An 18,879-nucleotide genomic window follows, 5' to 3' on the forward strand; every position below is an offset into this window, starting at 1 on the left:
TACCAAAAAGAGAAAGAAAAAAAAGAAAGGGGTGAGGAAGGAGGGAGAGAGGGAGACATGTATCTCAAGGCTACTAGGTTAGTGATGAAACACACAGTTCATAAACCACACTATGGAATTATTCCAAAAAGATTTTTAGAGCTGGTAGTGAGAGCCTAAGAAGTATATTGTTAAAATTAAAAAGTTAGTATCTTTCTCATTTCAGACCTTTAAGATTATTCTGATATTTGTTAAATAATGAATTTGCATTAGTAAGTATCAATGCAGTTTTTTGACTTCATAAGAAAATAAAACTGTGATATAAAATTGGAACTACAAAAAATTGATGTTTCCCTGGGTTGACTAAATTTACTTTTTTTGTGCTTCTTTCAAATGTTTAAGGTAACAAATGCATACAAATATTTCAAAAGTATCGATAACAGTTACCAACTTTAATGTAGTATTATAAAGGACAAAAACAGAAAAATTTTTATTAATAAGTGATAACCTTAATAATAAATGAGTTCCTGGCAAAATGCAGATCATAGTAAATTATTTACATTATTTTTGCCATAAGAAAACTTCTTAAGCAACAGTCAGCTCTCATGTTAAAAAAACAAACACATACATAACACCCAGTACTAAAGGAGGGAAATGAGTTCAAACACAACAGCTTTATCTTGGGAATGCCATTTGCTAGAAAACCACCTTACTAAAAAAAAAGTTTCAGAAAAACACACTTTAATTACCTTAGATCCATGTGTGAATTGCTTAGTGTTGCTAGTGGGGGATACGGAAAGATTAACATCACTGTAAATTTTTTATAACTCCTATCTTATTATGGATTTTTCAGAGTTATCTCATAAACTGAATTTCTTTTGCAGTGCATCAAAATAATAGGCTTAAAAAAAAAAAAAGAATACCAACACATGCAGTCTGCTAACCAAATAAGGCTCTGACATGCCAAAACAATGTTCTCTGTATCTTGATATATAGTACATCCCACAACATACTACAGGCATTTAATTTAGGTTTACACAACTAAATATAAATGGCTAGATTTAGACTAATACTTAGCAGAAGCATTAAGCAAACATGGATAAATTCATAAACAAATGATGAAAGAAGTATATTGTTCTTGGAGTACTTCTTGAAACCTTAAAACACTTGGTCCTTAGTGAGAGAACATCCTTTATTCAGTAGATCTTAACAGTACAATGTACGGTAAGTCACAAAACCTTCTAAAAATTTTGGCAGTTGACTCCAGTAGTGCTCCTTGATTCAAGGAAGGAATGAAGGTTTGTATTTCTTTCCTGCTCTAGTCCCGAAGGATTGTTAAAGTCTTAAAGATTTTAAAAAGTGATTCCTATAGTTGGGTGTCTTGTTACTTCAGAAATAAAGGCTTCACACTGAGAACCTGAAGGACACTTTTCTCTCTGTATTTAGTTGGAAGGTAGAAAGAAGAAAGAAAATATAAGAAAAGCTTGAAGATAAGAGATATAAAATACAGAGCAACCACTAAAAGAACAGCATGCACCAGATACTTCTATAGTGATGAGAGTGACAGAAAGTCAGAGACAATTTTTCTTTGAGTGGCTCTTCATAGAAAAGGCCTTTAATTTATTCTCCTCAATTATCAAGAATGTTGCACAGAAGTTGTATTCCTACCACAAAGAAAGCCTTCAAACTGAAAAAGTAATTTCTAAAACATTACTCATTAGTAAAACCAAATTTAAATTGAGGGGAAAAAGGAAAAATAATTTTTAAAGATTGGTTTCCTGCACTGATGGGCAAAATCTTTTGGGACTCACCTAATCTTGATTTACTAGTAAGACAGAAAGTCATGAATTAAAGCAAGCAATATTTACATCTGTTAATGCAATGTGCACTTGTTCTTATACTTAATGCAGTTAGTTTGTATAAATGAGATTAATCTCATTTACATTTTAAGCAAGAAACTCACCACTTGGCCCACATGTCATGTAGTGGGTAATAGAATTAGGAGCTTTGTTGCTCCCTAGACCTGCTTTTTGAATTTCTGCTTTCTTGTACTTTGTCCACATCTGCAGGAGAAAAGCATTTCATGTTATTTAATGAAAGGCTAAACAGAATACAATTCATGAAGATTAGAAACTAAAGAGCTCTCATTGAGTAGGGCAAGGAGAAGGAATCTAACTCTGGAAATGTTATTAATCCGATAGACATCTCTTTACTTAAAGACTGATTTTTATATTTTAAAAGCTATTAAGGGGCTTCCCTGGTGGCGCAGTGGTTGCGCGTCTGCCTGCCGATGCAGGGGAACCGGGTTCGCGCCCCGGTCTGGGAAGATCCCACATGCCGCGGAGCGGCTGGGCCCGTGAGCCATGGCCAATGAGCCTGCGCGTCCGGAGCCTGTGCTCCGCAACGGGAGAGGCCGCAACAGAGGGAGGCCCGCATACCACAAAAAAAAAATAAAAATAAAAATAAAAGCTATTAAGTAATATACTTATACCCTCTTAGTGTCAGATAGGTTTACTTACTATGTTTATTTAACTAAATGGTCACATATAGTTTTAAAGTAAAAAATAATCTTGCATGCAGCAGCAGAAACATCCACAATGAAATAATTGTATTATTTACTAAGAAAACCAGGGCTCGAGGCATATTTTATTGGCAAATAATATACCTACTTACACTGTTAGAACTAAAATTGCTTTGATCAAAGGGGACCCAATGCCTAACAATATAAATTTACAATGTCACAAATAATAAGGGTGTAATTTCTAGAAATCTAAGCTAGGAATATGAAAGCTATTCAATTTCATCTAAAACTGGGGTACTAATACAGGCATACCTCAGAGATATTGCAGGTTTGGTTCCAGACCACTGTAATAAAGTGAATATCGCAATAAAGCGAGTCACAAGAATTTTTAGTTCCCAATGCATGTAAAAGTTGTGTTTACACTGTAGTCTATTAAGTGTGCAATAGCATTATATCTAAAAAACAAAGTACATACCTTAATTTAAAAATACTTTATTGCTAAAAAGCGCTAACCATCATCTGAGCCTTTAGCAAGTCATAATCGTTTTGCAATAGTAACATCAAAGACCACTGATCACAGATCACCATAACAAATATAACAATGAGAAAGTCTGAAATAGTCTGAGAATTACCAAAATGTGACACAGAGACACGAAGTGAGCAAATGCTGTTGGAAAAATGGCGCGGATAGGCTTGCTCAACACAGGGTTGCCACAAACCTTCAATTTGTAAAAAAATGCAGTATCTGTTAAGTACAATAAAGCAAAGTGCAATAAAACGAGGTATGCCTGTAATCTGTGAAGCCACCAGAGTATTTATGGAGCTGTCTTGGAGGAAAAAAAGTGCTCAATTGAGTCAGAGTTGCTTCACTTTTATCTCAAAAAAAAAAAAAACTTTTTTTTTTTTAAATTGGGGCATCTTTGTAAGATTTCATTCATAGAAAGTATTATGTTGATTTTTTTAAAGTTTGGGAAACACTAGCTCTATATGATTTCTAAGGTTCTTCTCACTGCTAAAAATTTGATTTCAAGTGCTATCAAGAAACACAGGTAAAACAGTGTTTGGGGGGAATTTTATGACTCTACAGCTAGTGACAGTTTCTGGAGGAAGTCTAACCTGTATTCTTTGACATCAAGACACATGGACATGGTATGTATCTATCTGTCTTACATGCACAGTGTGTATGTTCTTTTGGAAAACATGCTGTATATATAACTATAACCATTTGGGTTAGAAATACTTCTTTCCTGTAAGTCTAATATTGTAAAATAATCAGTTTTTACTATAATTGCATATGATTTCGCAATATATTTTTATAAATAAATTTAATATTTTAAACAAAGTATAAGGCCAGACTTATCTAAAAGTTGAAATGGTTGTGAAATAATCTTTGACTAAATGTGGAAATTACACTAATTATTACATTTGTATCATATATGGCCCCATGTAATCTCACCTATATTTACCATTAAGTTTTATTATCAGGTTATGAAAAAAGGGACACCAAAAACATTTGAAATGTTCGGACTGATTATGAAACAAGTGACAACAAAACAGACTGATGTATTCATGTAGATACTAAAAAATATGAAAAATTTCTGATTGTGTTTATTTGATTACCTGCATTAAAAGCATTTTTAGTAAGAGCTGGCTATGAGAAAAGAAGAGAATAGCTTAATTTATAAAGGATACAAATGTCTTTCTTTCTTTTTTTAAAAAGTTTTGGCTGTGCCACACGGTTTGCGGGATCAGGGATCCCTCGTTTCGTGACCAGGGATAAAACCCGGGCCCTCAGCAGTAAAAGCGTGGAGTCCTAACCACTGGACCGCCAGGGAATTGCCAGGATACACATTTCATTAAGCAAAGATTCTCTATAAATTTTGTTTTCTTTTGCCCAATTAATAACAATAATAATTTAATACAACATGTAAAATAATAATTTCCTCCCCATTTTTAAAGTTACATTTCAAATCATTTCTTCTAGATGCCAGGCTGCATGACTGTCAGTAATATTTAGGCTGAATCAAGATGGCAAAAACATTTCCGAGACAGAACTAAGATATACTTCTCTGGAAGTAAGTGATTCAGGGTTATGGGTTTCTTGGGGTTTTCTTTTGTTTTGTTTTATTCTGGAATAAAATAATTCAAGTTTAGCTGATTCTGCTTTAAAAGCGCTATGACCATAGCAAGATAATTTTAAAGTTTATGACATGAGTCAGAGTTAGCAAATATTTTCTCTATCTTTTATGATTAATTTTTAGTTAAGAGCTTGCATTTATTCTTAATTCTAAAATTTGTTCTACTAAAAACATACTTGTTTGTTTAAGTGATTACAAATACTAATTTTATTTTAGCACAATGTACTCATTTTAGAAAATTCTGTTTTAAGGACAGACATATATAATTGAGTAATAAATAAATTGTAGAATTATATAAGTAACAATCTTCACCACTTTATAAGCTTGCTACCCTTTTTGAACAGAAAAATGCAAATTTCTCACACACTGAGTATGATTTGCTTTATTTCTCTTTGACTCTATATAAAAAAAAAACCTGAAAAAAACTACTGTGTTAACTGATGCCAAGTAAAAAAGTCATCTTGAAGGAAAGATAGTACTTGAGCTCTTATATTTATCAAATGAAGAAAAGTGCAGAGAAGAAATAGAATACAAATACTCCTAGTCCCTGTATGTCACATTTAAATTTGATGTTTTTTTTTTTAAAAGAATTACGCTAAATTTATGAGTGTTAACAAAGTTTTAAATCTGAACAATTTTATAAATATGAGCAATAGTTAATAACTATTTCTTTGAAAATAAAACAGCAGGGCAGAAGGCATAATTAAATGGCAAAAGAAAATGACATCTTTTTAACATATTTTCCTTACTAATACTATACATGTGCAATATGAAGTGCACATTTTGTTAAAAAAAAAAAAAGGAGAGGAAGAGAGGTAGGGAGAGAGGGAAAGGGGAGCAAAGGGAGGGAGAGAGACAATGAGCATTCTTTTTTGGAACCAATGAAGTAAATATGACTTGGAAATGCCTTGTTGGTAATTATAGCATGCAACCATTTTAACATGCTTCTAGGTATCAAAGTCACAATCTCTTATTAGGTGACGAGAAATGTCAAAGAGGAGCATGTATTGTTAAGGTTCTTAAAGTCATGCAAAAAATGTACAATGCAATTAATATTTCATGCAAGCTTTGTTGTGGTTACATAATCACATTTATATACATGCCACAATGTACACCTGAACACTATCCACAATTTAAAAATAAAAGTATAAACCTAGCCAAATGATACTTTTCAACAGCAGCTCTTCAAATCAGATTAGAGAAGCATAGTGCATATCAAATGACATCAGTATTATACTGTGCAGTTTTGATCATACACAACCATATTCATACCAAACAGTGTGATTATCCTCAGAAACCAACAATGCAGCTTCTGTGTCATCAGGATAGAGGCATGCAGGAGTGATAAGATTATTGCTAACTACAGAAGTCTGTGGGTTACTGTTACTGCAGTTCTGATTATCAGAAAACTGCTCAGTATCTTTCTGTGCAGCTTTATCCAAAGAAGCAGAAGCCTGGTCAGTTAGCCTGGTGACTGGTCTGGGAGGTAGCCCACTTATGTTACTAACTAATTCTGTATTCAGGGATAAAAATGGCTGAGATGGATGAGCCACAGTAAATGAGTCTACGCTATCTTTAGCTGATATTCCAAATGCATCATTAGACATATCAACAGTGGCAAAAGTTTGGTTTAGAAAATGTGACCTTTCTGTTCTTGAGTTTCTGGCCTGGGCATATGGAGACACGGGCTTGTCTGTAGCTAAATCATTTTGTGCTTGAGAACCTACAGCATAAGTTGGACTGTGAAGTGGATGAGAGGACCACTGGTGTAAACGGTACTCACTAGATGTTGCAGTGATGCTGCTATCAGCAGTAGCTGGTGGTGAATCAACTGACATAGGTAGTCTACTGTCCTTGGTCAAAAAATCATGGATGCTTGTCCTTCGAGTAGTTCCTTCGGCAGTAGAGATCACACTGCTTGCACGAGGTAAAGTGGCATAGGGATTACTATCTTTTGATTGTCGTGACAGAGAAGTTTCTTTTACTACTTTTATCTTTCCTTGAGTGCCTAGTGTAGGCTTTCCGGAAGAACTAATGAAATAAGTATCTTCAGTCTTTTGAGGACCAGGTCTCACAAATTGTTCAGGCTTAGTTGTCCGTCTATCATAGAAGTCTCCTGGAGTTTTTCCACTTACTGACCTGGCCAGACCACAGCTAACTGGTTTGTTTTTTCCCAAAAAGTCAGAAGAGACAGACAAACTTTTCATTACTTCATCTAAAAGATTCTCTTGACTTGAGGGCTTTATCTGTTTTAAAAAAAAAATCAAAGCAGATTAGTGAATACAGCCATGCTTTTACTTTCCTGATACATTAGACTGTTCAATAAAAAAATTGCTAATGTCTCTAAACCCTCCTTAAAAAAAAAGCTCTAAAGTTCAACCATAGAAATTTAACTTGTAGTGTCCATCTAAATTAAGGTCACCATAGATAAAACTAACCTGTATTGAGGTAAGCTTGTTGCTTTCTTCCAAAAACTGTTGTAGAGTAACAACTTCACTTCCAGGGGAACCAGTTTTGACCTTGTGATGTGCTCGACTCTCTAGTGTTTTGTGCTGGAGCACTGGACTTGATTTGGGCTGTCTTTTCAAGTATTGGACTGGACTGCTACCACTGCTGGACCACGCCTCATGCTCATGAAGCAGGCTAAATTCTCCACTGCTGTGGCTTTGTGGCCTGCTTTGGATATTAACTGCACCTGCTTTTGGAGTAAACGGTGTGTTAAGAGTTCAATAATAGAAATGAGATTAAAACTACGTAAGTACTGACATTTGTTGACTGGATTCTTACGAATAGCCAAACTGACTTTCAAAGCTTTATTCAGAAATGCTTAGTAAACCATGTTAATCTCCCATCAGTCTAACAAATGTCTGCCATAGCGTGCTTCCTTATTTGTCAAGTTGACAAATATTATAAGCTCCACAAGGGCAAAGACTTGCCATCACCACCATACCCACAGCCTAAACATATAAAGCAGGCACTCAATACATTTGATGAGTAAATGAATGAATAAACAAGGAAATAATACATTTTTTTAAAGTCAGGTTCAAATAACTGTAAAACACCTCATAATTTAAAACAAAACATGATTATATGAATTTTAAATTATTTGAGAATGTTAAAACCAAAAACTCTTCTAAATGCTAAAAATTCTAATTCTTTGACTTTCTATGAGGTCTGTATTCCTTATTTGAAGGTTTATTTGTTGATCCTAAATGAATAATCTTAAAGAAATATTAAAAAAATTTAAACAGCAAGCATCTAAGGAAAGTCAAATGGAGACATGATGTAATTACTTAGAAAATTCCAGTAAAAATATAAAATTAAGTATGTAGTATTTTATTCTTTAATGTCTGAATCATATGATTCTCCCTGCTTTCCACTGTTGGTATGGTGGCTATACAGCTTTCAAAGACTCGGTTGAGGCTGAACAACTATACAGAATGCAAATTACTAGTTCTGGAAAAAAGCTTCCTAAAGTTTATGCTATTCCTTAACAGTGCTTATGCATTTTGATCCATTGCAAACTGTGTAGATACAGCATCAAGACAGAAAATGCAACTTTCCATGGTTTCCTAATCACAGAGAATAAAATGGGTCAGGAAAGATTTTGGCTCAAACTATGTAACATTTGACAGGAAAAAGATTTTCTTAAATTTTCAAATCAGAAAAGACTTATTTACATTCCAGACTATATTTTTCTACAGGATATAAAAACATGATTATAAAAATGAAAAAATAATCCCTCCTTGAAATCAGATTTTTCAGATCATTGCAACAAAGTCAAAGCATTAATAATAAAATATAATCACAATTGAGACAAAATGATTTTATAATATGAAAAAGCAACAGAACAAATACACTCATTATAGTTTAACAATTCTGGACTGTAGAGAATAACTACTTTCACAAACCTTTATAATCTATTAAATAATTCCAGAATCTGAGTAGGCAGTATACCTTTAAGGAAAAAAGGTGTTAGTCGATACTTCCAGACATTTACATAAAAATTTCACCTTGGAATGCATATTAAAAAATTGAGGAAAAAGATATCTTGAACTAATTCTTTATATGAACTATATGCACCCATTTGGCTCTTGTTACACTTACACACACACACACACACACACACACACAATTGTCTTTTCAAATTAAAAAAATATATTCCTCCTTATTTCGTGGATGAGAAAAGCTGAAAGTATTTCTAAAACACCTTCTGTGAGTTCAATGTACATGTATCATGAGAAAGTTAAGGACAACCACTTTCATGACAAAGACAAAATGTAAGTAAAATAAGAACCTACAGATATTTTGAAATATAAAGATTACAAGAAAAAGATTTTTATCTGTGAGGATGAAAAATGGAAACTAAAATAACTGCTCCTGTTTTTACATTTGTACACATTGAAATACATTTGTACTGCAATGTGAAAAGTATAAAATATTCCAAGGAACTATGTTCCAAACATAGAATGATTTGGATTTCATACTTTACCGCAGAAACTTCATCAATCTCCCACTTTTAAATCTGGAAATGGATGGAGCATATTAATAAATTTACCTACAGCATACCTTTGACTTCATGGAGTGAAGCATTATTATTGCTATTGCTAGTGGATGTTCTGCCACTATCAAGGCTGGCTGGTCTCGAAGCTAAATGAAAAAATCAGGAGACAGTGATAAAACTTCCAGCTGAAGACAATGAACTTTACATTCTGATTACAGAATGCTTTGAGGAAGCAATCATGCATACTTTCACAGGCTGAGCATGCCCACAGAGAGTTGAATCTTACAGATTAGAGAGCAAAGGTATTTCCAGATAGTTCAGTTAAACAGTTGAGAACAGGACACTTCTCAGACAATAGCTGAGATTCAAAGAAAAGAAGATAAAAGTGCATAATTAGATTTGGAAATGGATTTCTAGATGGATACCAGGACTGTTTTAGTTGAACAGAATGACATGCCCCCCCCCAAAAAAAAGCTGGTGATTAGGTCACTTACAACAGATCAGACAAGGAACCCTGCACATTGCAGAGATGCCACGAACAGGAGGAATATGAGCATCTGCACAGTTAATGTCCTGTATTCCTATCCATACAAGGGAAACAATTGCACAGTTAACATGGCCCTATCCTACTTCTTAAAGTCCTGCTTACACATGAAATTCCTTTAACATATTCCTTTACATATGAAATTCCGTTATCCATTATTTGTTAATTTAGTTTGGTAAGATATGACTTTCCAGATAGAAACTAAAAACTCTGAAATGCTCAACATTGCAGAAAATGTGGTTTATTAGAGTTTGTCCTTTGCCAAAGTGAATATTTTTAAAACCAAACATAAAATGTATCTCATCACTTTAACCTTATGCCAAAATGGCAACAAAATTACCTTTGAGCATTGTGCAGGCATACTTTATAAATGACCTTGATGAAAACAGAGACAATTTGGATGAAGTAATAACCTTAAAAAAGGCAAAAGGGGGTAGTAGGTTTGAAGAAATAACAGAGGTAGCTATGAGATGCAGGTTAGAGAAAACATGCTTGCTGGCAGTGCCACATTCAGCAGGTCAATGCAAGAGTCTTAGCATTCTCATTCTGTATGTAATATGTACTCTCTAAATAAAGTTCATATCTTACCATGAACTCTTGATCCCGTACTAGAATCATCACTAATACCTTGTGGACTTACGTCTTCAAAGGATGTAGTATCTACATAAAATAGCAAAATGAATATAAAAATATTTTTAACAAAAAAATTATAAAATTTTATTTATGCAGAATATGGAAATTCTTTTTCAACCATGTATAATACATCTTGATTTAACATATTTCATAGATTCAATCAGAAACGAATAGGAGTAAGAAACAGAATAGCTCTGATGAGAGTTGACTTGCTTAGGGAAAACACCAGAAGCACTGAAACAATCTGCCTGTGACCCTGTAAAGCAAAGCAAGAGCCTGGGTTGCTCTATGTGGTTCTCTGTGATGCTATAGTGTTTCTAGGTTTTTTTTGTGTTTTTTTTTTTAAAGCTTCTATCACTCACTCCTTTTCTTATTCTTTTACTTAGTTTACTTTTCCATTTCTTGTTAGTTCATTATCTGTTTATTATGAAAGGCCTAGGAAAGATTTTAGTTATTTGTACGATGTTTTAAATTTTTGAAATGATTTGAAAATTCCCTCAGATCAAATCCAGATTGTTTTGATCATTATTTCAGGTTGCTGCTGTCAAAAAAGTAAACATGGGAAAGTCAAATTAAAACTCCTGTAGTCAACAGTTACACCACAGTGCAAATAGCAGACGGCCTATACCTTTATTATTAACCAACTGCTTGGATCTGAAGCCTGTAGAAGAGTTGACAGTTGAAAAGTTGATGGCTGTAGTAGAGAAGGCCATAGCTCCCAATTCTTTTCTCCTTTTACCCGTTGAAATATCATCAGGAACCTCCAAATTCTCAGTACTACCTGTCCACTGTCCTCCTGCTAGGACCATGGACTGCACCAGGTCATTCATGGCTGGGATGCAAATGAAAGCAAATGAATCAGCATGGTTAATGTATTTGCTCTTATTTCTATTTTGTATTATAAATGATCTGACTTTTGTCTATGGATTAATGCAAGTGAAATAAAAAACTAACCACAAGGTCATTTGAATTATGACATACATTCAGCTGAATGAAATGAGTAGGCCGAAGGCTGATAAACTTCAATAAATGTTTTTATCACCCTCCACCCCCTTTAAAGATAGGAAAAGGAATTTTACTCTGTACAACTGCCATGCTTTTGAGCAGTGATGTACAATATAATTAGAAGCCTTCATAATGTGGTTCTGTGGTGACAAAAATGGAATGAATAAAGGTAATATGGAGAGCAGTTCTTTACAGCATCACTATTGAAAATGATAAAGGGTCCTCGGTCAGAGCAGATTACTGAAGAAATTATTCATTTTATGAATCAAATAAGTATACCATTCAATAAAAACCTGAAAGAGAGGATATCCAAAGTGACAGACATTTACTGTGATTATGTAATTACCCATTCCACTTAAAAAAAGAAAAAGCAGAGTATTATTATATAAAGAATGACAAACATTCTCAAGGGTTACAGGCCATTTTATTTATTTAATTATTTAATCCTAGTTCATTAAGAAATTAAATACCTAATGCTAAAGGTTTTGTTATATTTTCTTTAAGTAAATTTCTTTGGGAAGAAATCTCTATGGCATATAAAATTAAAGGTTTTTTTCTGCCAACTTTTAGAAAGTACTGGAAATTTCCAAGTATATTACATGTATGACTAAACATATGCATGTATATGTATAAGTGAACATGCATATAACGCAAATTCAGTGCCAGTTATGAAAAAAAATATTCTTCCAGCTCCTTGTATTACAGGAAGACTGCACTTTGCAAAATAAGAAAATTGGCACAGTCCAAAGAATGGTTAGTGAAAAATTAGTAATGGAAGCCAGTGTAGTCATTTGAAAGAAGCTGAACTGTCATAAAGTCTTACACATGGAACGACGGTAGCAGGCCTTCATTTTGTCTTTATCCTTCGGTCTGTTCCTCAAAAAGGGCAGTCTTTTCAGTGCAACCACTTTAATGTCAGAGCATGAGGAAAAACAGAAACAGAAAAATGAAAGAAAAAAGGGAGAAGAACAGATGGGAGTTAAATGTTGAAATTAAGGACAGAAATGAATGTCTGAGCTTCAGCTATGTAAACTATACTAAAGCTATTATTCTCGTGCTGCTGAGTGATAATGAAATATGAAATATGTACTTTGATACTTTAAAATACTTGGAAAAGCACTGAAGACAATGATGAGAAACATATACTTTGAAAGCTTGGATTGACTTAAGTCCTAGAAAAATAGGAACTGATTAGAACTACTTACAGAAGGAACAATTTTCCTAGTTAAGTTGTAAAGATACACCTTTATTATTAGGGCCATTATTGGTGGATCACAGAGTACAAATGATGAAAATGTAGAAGGCTTTCAGTCCTCTATTTTCTTTAACTTTTTAAATTGTAAGATTTTATTTTGGAAAAAAAGTAATTCAGAAAAATGTACATCCTGTACATTTTTAGCACAGGCATTAGTAAAATGCCTCAACAAAAACTAGGGGATGTTTAAAATAATCTAAAGAAACTAAAAAAAACTTTCATTATTTCCTTAAACTTTAAAAAAGAAAATAGGGAATTACTTCTTGGTTTAAACTGAATTCTGGTGCATTATTTAGCAGCACCACAGAAATATATACTCTTCTAAGAGAAGTCTTTCAAAAGATGACAATTATATTAATTTCATTTTGCAAAAGGTTGGCTGGGAGAAAGAAAAAACAGTCCTTTGATAGTAGCTTTTAAGCTTTGATAAGCCTAAAAGATAAAGAGGTAACCTAAAGCAAGCAAAAATGACAGAAAAATATGTATTTATAACATTTTTAGATATTTTAAAGGGCTTTTAGGGTTATTAAAAAAATCAAAGGTAGCACTATGCAGGAAAATTATATGAAGGAAAATTAGGGTTATACTACAGTAGGAGTCATTAACATAAAAATTAAAATGTTCACTAGAGTCACTAACATTCTTAAGCTACACTTTAAGAAGATTTTAATACGAAAAACTGTTACACCTTTTTGGAACTGCAATTTAAGAGCTAGGGGAAAAACTCACATCAAGATTTACAAGCATACTGTACACAGACTTAATAACTATGCTGTTTCTCAGGGTTTGCTGTCATCTTATAAATAATAAAAAGCTCTTCTGACAAACTGACGAGTATCACTCATTAAGGAGAATGCAAGGACATACAGCTTTTTAACTTATTTATTTGATTGCTGTTAAGAATAACCATGATTCATTTAAGCTTTTATTTCATTTCTAGCTTGGTAAACACAGCTGTTTTCAATGATTAAAAAGAAATGAACTGAAAGCAATGTAAAAATGGACACTTAGCTAAAACAAAGCTGAGTGGTTGCAGCATGCACACGTTGTCTTGTTTAGATACTTTCTTTTCCTGTTTTCAACTGTTTTCCATAGACTGCTTTACTGACAGGCACTCATCCAAAATGGACAGGATAAAAGGAGTTTTAAATTTGCCAGTGGTGGAATGTGATCCTTCTTATGGCAATTAGTTTGTAGATATACAATGTTCTCTTCCCAAACTATATTGAAATTAAGGGAACATTAGAATGGTTGGGTTTTGCGTTTATTTTTAAAATTCTAAAACTGAACAACTGCTGGAAAAGAGAATATTACTTCCTTCTGATTCTTACTCTGGATGTTTCAGTGGAGAGTATGAAGGAATGACAGATTTATATTTAAAACAAACAAGATTACCTCAAAAAAGACTGTGCCTTTCTTTTGTATATTTTCATATCAGAATTGAAATATCTTCCTTTAATTAAAAAAATTAAGTATACCCATGACCATTTCTCATTAAATATGATGTCAGATATTTTATATTCAAAGGTAGCAGATAAAATTGAATCATCTGGCACCTTTTTAAGGAAAACTTGATGATCTTTCTACCATACTCACAGGTTTCATGTAGATTTGGCTGACAAGACTAATCTTATATGGATATATAGAATTAAACCACTTTCTATACACACACACACACACATACATATGTATGTATGTATGTATGAATATGTACTCAGGTATGTGTATGATTTTTTTGTTGCTTACTTGTGGATTCTAGTTTATAGGGTGCTATAGTTGCATTCTGAAATATAGCCTATAATGAATGTCTAATCTCCTACACTCTAAAATACTGTTTTTTCAGAGATAATTCCCCTGAGGACAAAACAACGTCCATATAGTTTTTTGAGTGTTTTGAGAGCTGCCCATATGGAGAGTCTACCCCTGGGGGAAGTAGTAGCTGTTTTTGCCTATACTATACTTCCGAAGAATAGTACTGAAATTCATATATATATATATATATATACACACACACACACACATACACACATATATAGTTTACTATATGTATATATGTTTATATATGTGTAAACGTATATACATACATATACTTTTAAATTTAGTGATTCTGGTTATAGTGTGAGTGGATTCATAGTATCCTGTTTACATATTTTATAAGAACATTGCTAGTAGTCAAATTCTTGTATATCTTCAAAGGGCCTACCACTGGCTTCTTTTCTTTCTCTTAAAATACACTTTTTTAGGCTTTTACTTTGCTCTTGATGTTTAGCAAAGTGCACTAATAATGAAATCAAGAGAGTATTAATTGTATAGGGCACGTTATGATATTATACTTCTACATTTGTAATTTAAAAAGTTAAATCGCAAGTTTATGTGCAAACTTATATCCCTATATCTATTTTATTTTCATTGAACCTTTACCAAACAATCCCTCAATAACTTTTATAACCTTCAACTATTTCTAAATCATTGAATAACATTCTCTTCAAATTCATAGCGATTTTTCTTTGCTTCCCCACAAAGCAACTTTTCTCCAATTTGACAGCATCAAAGTATGAGTAAGACGTCATTATAAAAAGCCTTATTATTAAGTTATAAATAATTTCAAAAATGAGCTCTTATAAATATTTCTCGGTTGCTCCTCAAAATTGCCCTGTGAAGTATGACACAAAGGTAACAGGCTTGCCCATGTTAACAGGACTAGCAAGTGGCAGAGGTATTCTGGCTCTCATTTCACTGGTCTTTCTGTACTATTTTACCTCCCTGGCCAAATGATGGTATCTCTGCATATGGTATTTCTCCAAATACACAATATAGAAAATCATGTGGTTATGCAGTATTGCAGTAGGCAATGAATTTTAAAATGATATGGAGTTAAAAAGAAACACATTCATCAGACTATTATCCCAAAGGACTGTGGAAGCTATTTAAAAGAAATCTTCAGTAAGGATTCTAAATCAGTACTAGAGATCACAAATGTTTAAAGAGTTTAAGCACTCACTGCTGCTTTTCTTGGTCCCCAGAGTTTGGCCATCTTCTAAAGAGTTTGAACCTACTGAAGAACTATCTTGACTATCTTGATGGGGGAGCTGAAGAAATCCTTCACTGGAGTCTGAGCGGGTTGGTGTTAATGTTAGTGATTTCTGACGCTCCCGATTAATGTCTTTCTTAGACTTTATCAATTTTCTCATTTTTAGAGTAATCCAGTTGCCTCTCCTAAAAAATAATTTTAAAAAATTCTTATCAGTCTAACATTCAACATATGAGTCCCTCTCAAAATCAGAAGCTTCTCTGTTTTGTTTTGTTTTTTTTAATAAAAATGAAAATAAACCTGGTTAATAGTACCTTCTAGGAGGAGATGGGTCATAAAATTTGTACTGATCCATAATTTTCTCTTCTAATTTCTCCTTTTGTCGTCTTAATTCATTTAACTTATCACTATAAAAATAAAAGGACATGCATCATATTTTGTACAGTTATGAATATTATTTGGGGACTATGATCTAACTTCTCCCCAGAACATAAAGAAATACAGATACCACAGTTGACAACTAAGAATTTAATAGGTAGTAATAACAATGGAATTTTTTCTAAGTTTCTCATTTTCTTTAAATTTACAACTTACTTAAATAAAAGGACATAGGACTTAAAGTTTCAATTCTTCAATAGGATTTTTGTTTGAAGAAAATCTTCCGTATTACAATATCATCATGACAAAAGAATTCTCTCAACATCGTTTTACAGCTATTAAACAACATTATATCAACACTGACTATTCCCCTATTCTTGGATCTTTAGTATATCAAATCATTTTTGGTATGAAGGGTGATTTATCATAATTTATATAGGCCAAAGATTAAAATGTTGGATAGCTTGCTTAACAGTTACAAACACAATAAATAACCCTACAACGACATCTTCATGCAAACAGATTTTTTTCCTTTATGGCAGAATTATTTAGGCTTAATTTACTAGTAGAGAATTATTTCCTGCCTCCAGGAATGCATGAATACACTAGCTTCACCACATCTTAGTTTCATTTTTATGTTCTTCACAGTATATATTATACAGGGAAATGAAAGTAAAATTATCTAAGAAAACTGTGATGCCAACGAATACTATTTATTAAACAAATATTTAGCGATCATTCACAGTGAGGAAGGCATGAGCCATGAGGTGTATATAAAGATGAATAGTAAGTTTCCCAGCTCTGCTTATAGTACAGTAGGAGAGAGAAGATATATACACAAATGACTGTTATAATCCAAAATAGTAGGGATGACAAAATAAAAGTACCGTGGAAGTACCAAAGGAACTTATAAAAGGGAAAATATTTCCATCTTGGATGACCAAGGATAGCCTCATGAAGAAAAAGGCCATATCAGATAGACTGAAACAAAACATAAGAATGCTAAATTAAACAGCTGAGCTGAGAATAAGGAGTGAGGGAGTTTCACGTTTAGATTTCGCTTAACAGAAAATCAGAAGTATTGAAGGTTTCATTACAACGTGACATTACAAAATCTATGCTTTAGACACCTTAACTCAATTATGGAAGAGGATATTATCAGAAAGGATGGAGGTAAAGAAAGCATTCAGGATGCTAATGGGGGTAGCCTAGTTGAGTGGGAGGGAAGAATTAGGGTAGTGGGAAATAGAAGGAAATGATTTGAGAGTTTATATGGAAGAACTTTGTGAACAGATGTTGCCATTAGTTATACCACAGCTCAAATAGCACACAGACTATACTTCCCAGTTCTTTTCTCCTTTTACCTGCTGAAATATCATCAGGAACCTCCAAATTCTCAGTACTACTTATCCACTCTCACTCCTACTAGGACGATGTGACAGAGGCATTCAGCTAGAACTGTCTGACATGTAAGATGATATTTTAAATTTAAATTCAAAAAGTCAGAATAGGTACTAATATTAATAAGTCAACTGTATAGATACGATCACTGAAACCTTAGAAATGGATTATTCACCAAAGGTCATAATATTAAGAAGATAAAGTGTTGGATAATACCTCTGCTTAAGGGACAGGAAACTTAAATGCTAAAATTTTAGATACACTCACTGCTTCTTAAGCTAAAATACCTCTTATGGCAGAGAGTAAAGGCCTACATGCTGCCAAAAGGATTAAAGATCCAAAATGACCAGCCACAAATGTCAAATTTCTTTGAAATTTACATTTACCTTAAAAGCTCACACAAACTCTACCTTTTGCTCCATGGTATACCTGTGTATTAATATAAAAATAATGTTCCTTGCCCCAAATTTTGTAATAAAATTGACGCTTCAAAAAATGTATGGTGGGCCTTCCCTGGTGGCCCAGTGGTTGAGAGTCCGCCTGCCGATGCAGGGGACACGGGTTCATGCCCCGGTCCGGGAAGATCCCACATGCCGCGGAGCGGCTGGGCCCGTGAGCCATGGCCGCTGGGCCTGCGCGTCCGGAGCCTGTGCTCCGCAACGGGAGAGGCCACAACAGTGAGAGGCCCGCGTACCACAAAAAAAAAAAAAAAAAAAAATGTATGGTGTATCCTGGTTTCATATGTGCCCTGAGGCTCACCATTATATACATTAAGTCTGAAAGTCACATATTATTTCATTTACTCCTTAGGATAATGCTGGAAGTAGGTGTTATATCTCTATTTTAGAGAAAAAGAAACCAATGATCAAAGAAATGAAGTAACTCGTCTATAGTCACATAACTAGTAATGAGAAGAATTGGGATTTGAATTAGGAGCTGTCTGATTTCAACATCTGTGCTATTTCTATTATACTATGGTGCTTCTCATTTAGGGAACAAGAGGAAGAGAAGAATTTAGTAAAGGTGAATCATGGTGTATTACAAAGACTATCCACTGAGCTAACCTGGCCAAAATCTCTGATTTTACCAGACTCCTCCACTCTCAACAGAGAAACAACTTACCAGTAATTAAGCTCTGTCAATTCTATCTTTCACATCTCTCTTGTATTGATATTTCATCTCAACTACCACTGCTTGTGAATTATTTTTCATTAGATTATTTCAACAGCCTTCTTACAACTTATTCCTTGTCTCTATTCTCAGAACCTCCAATCTACACTCTAACGTCATCAGTGGTTTAAACAATCAATCAAACAAACAAACAAATAGCACAAATCTGATCACATTACTCCTCGATCAAATTTTTCAGCAAGTCTTTTGTATGGCAAAGAAAACCTTTGTCAAGTGGCTCCTGAGTGTTTAGCCACTTCTCTGCTACTCCTCCTTCCTCAATTTTGTTCCAGCAAGAACAATTAATTTTTAGATTCTAT

General features: G+C 33.6%; 2 protein-coding genes across 10 annotated transcripts in view; one reads left to right on the plus strand and one right to left on the minus strand.

The window, feature by feature from the left end:
• The window catches only part of LOC102977525 (prolyl-tRNA synthetase associated domain-containing protein 1), a 60,023-nt gene that overhangs the window by 5,730 nt on the left and 35,414 nt on the right, over positions 1 to 18,879 (plus strand). For both annotated transcript variants that reach the window (XR_447722.3, XR_008618901.1), the window contains 2 exons: positions 4,485 to 4,575; positions 15,603 to 15,699. The gene's annotated coding sequence lies outside the window, so the exon portion shown is untranslated. The remainder of the gene's footprint in view (positions 1 to 4,484; positions 4,576 to 15,602; positions 15,700 to 18,879) is intronic.
• Positions 1 to 18,879, minus strand: part of CCDC88A (coiled-coil domain containing 88A) — a 128,125-nt gene that overhangs the window by 1,283 nt on the left and 107,963 nt on the right. The window contains exons 24-34 of one of the 8 annotated variants that reach the window (XM_055089186.1): positions 15,925 to 16,017; positions 15,581 to 15,795; positions 12,148 to 12,231; positions 10,948 to 11,151; positions 10,275 to 10,346; positions 9,637 to 9,723; positions 9,208 to 9,288; positions 7,077 to 7,333; positions 6,422 to 6,884; positions 1,943 to 2,042; positions 7 to 1,415 (exon numbers count right to left, since the gene is read on the minus strand). In XM_055089186.1, the coding sequence (XP_054945161.1) occupies positions 1,978 to 2,042; positions 6,422 to 6,884; positions 7,077 to 7,333; positions 9,208 to 9,288; positions 9,637 to 9,723; positions 10,275 to 10,346; positions 10,948 to 11,151; positions 12,148 to 12,231; positions 15,581 to 15,795; positions 15,925 to 16,017 (1,621 nt within the window). In that variant the 3' untranslated portion in view covers positions 7 to 1,415; positions 1,943 to 1,977. Of the gene's footprint in view, positions 1 to 6; positions 1,416 to 1,942; positions 2,043 to 5,468; positions 6,885 to 7,076; positions 7,337 to 9,207; positions 9,289 to 9,636; positions 9,724 to 10,274; positions 10,347 to 10,947; positions 11,152 to 12,147; positions 12,232 to 15,580; positions 15,796 to 15,924; positions 16,018 to 18,879 lie in introns of those variants that run through there. The other 7 variants (XM_024118994.2, XM_024118995.3, XM_024118996.2 and 4 more) reach the window with 7 other exon arrangements.

This window comes from Physeter macrocephalus, chromosome 12 (genome assembly GCF_002837175.3).
Source record: "Physeter macrocephalus isolate SW-GA chromosome 12, ASM283717v5, whole genome shotgun sequence".
Classification (NCBI taxonomy): domain Eukaryota; kingdom Metazoa; phylum Chordata; class Mammalia; order Artiodactyla; family Physeteridae; genus Physeter; species Physeter macrocephalus.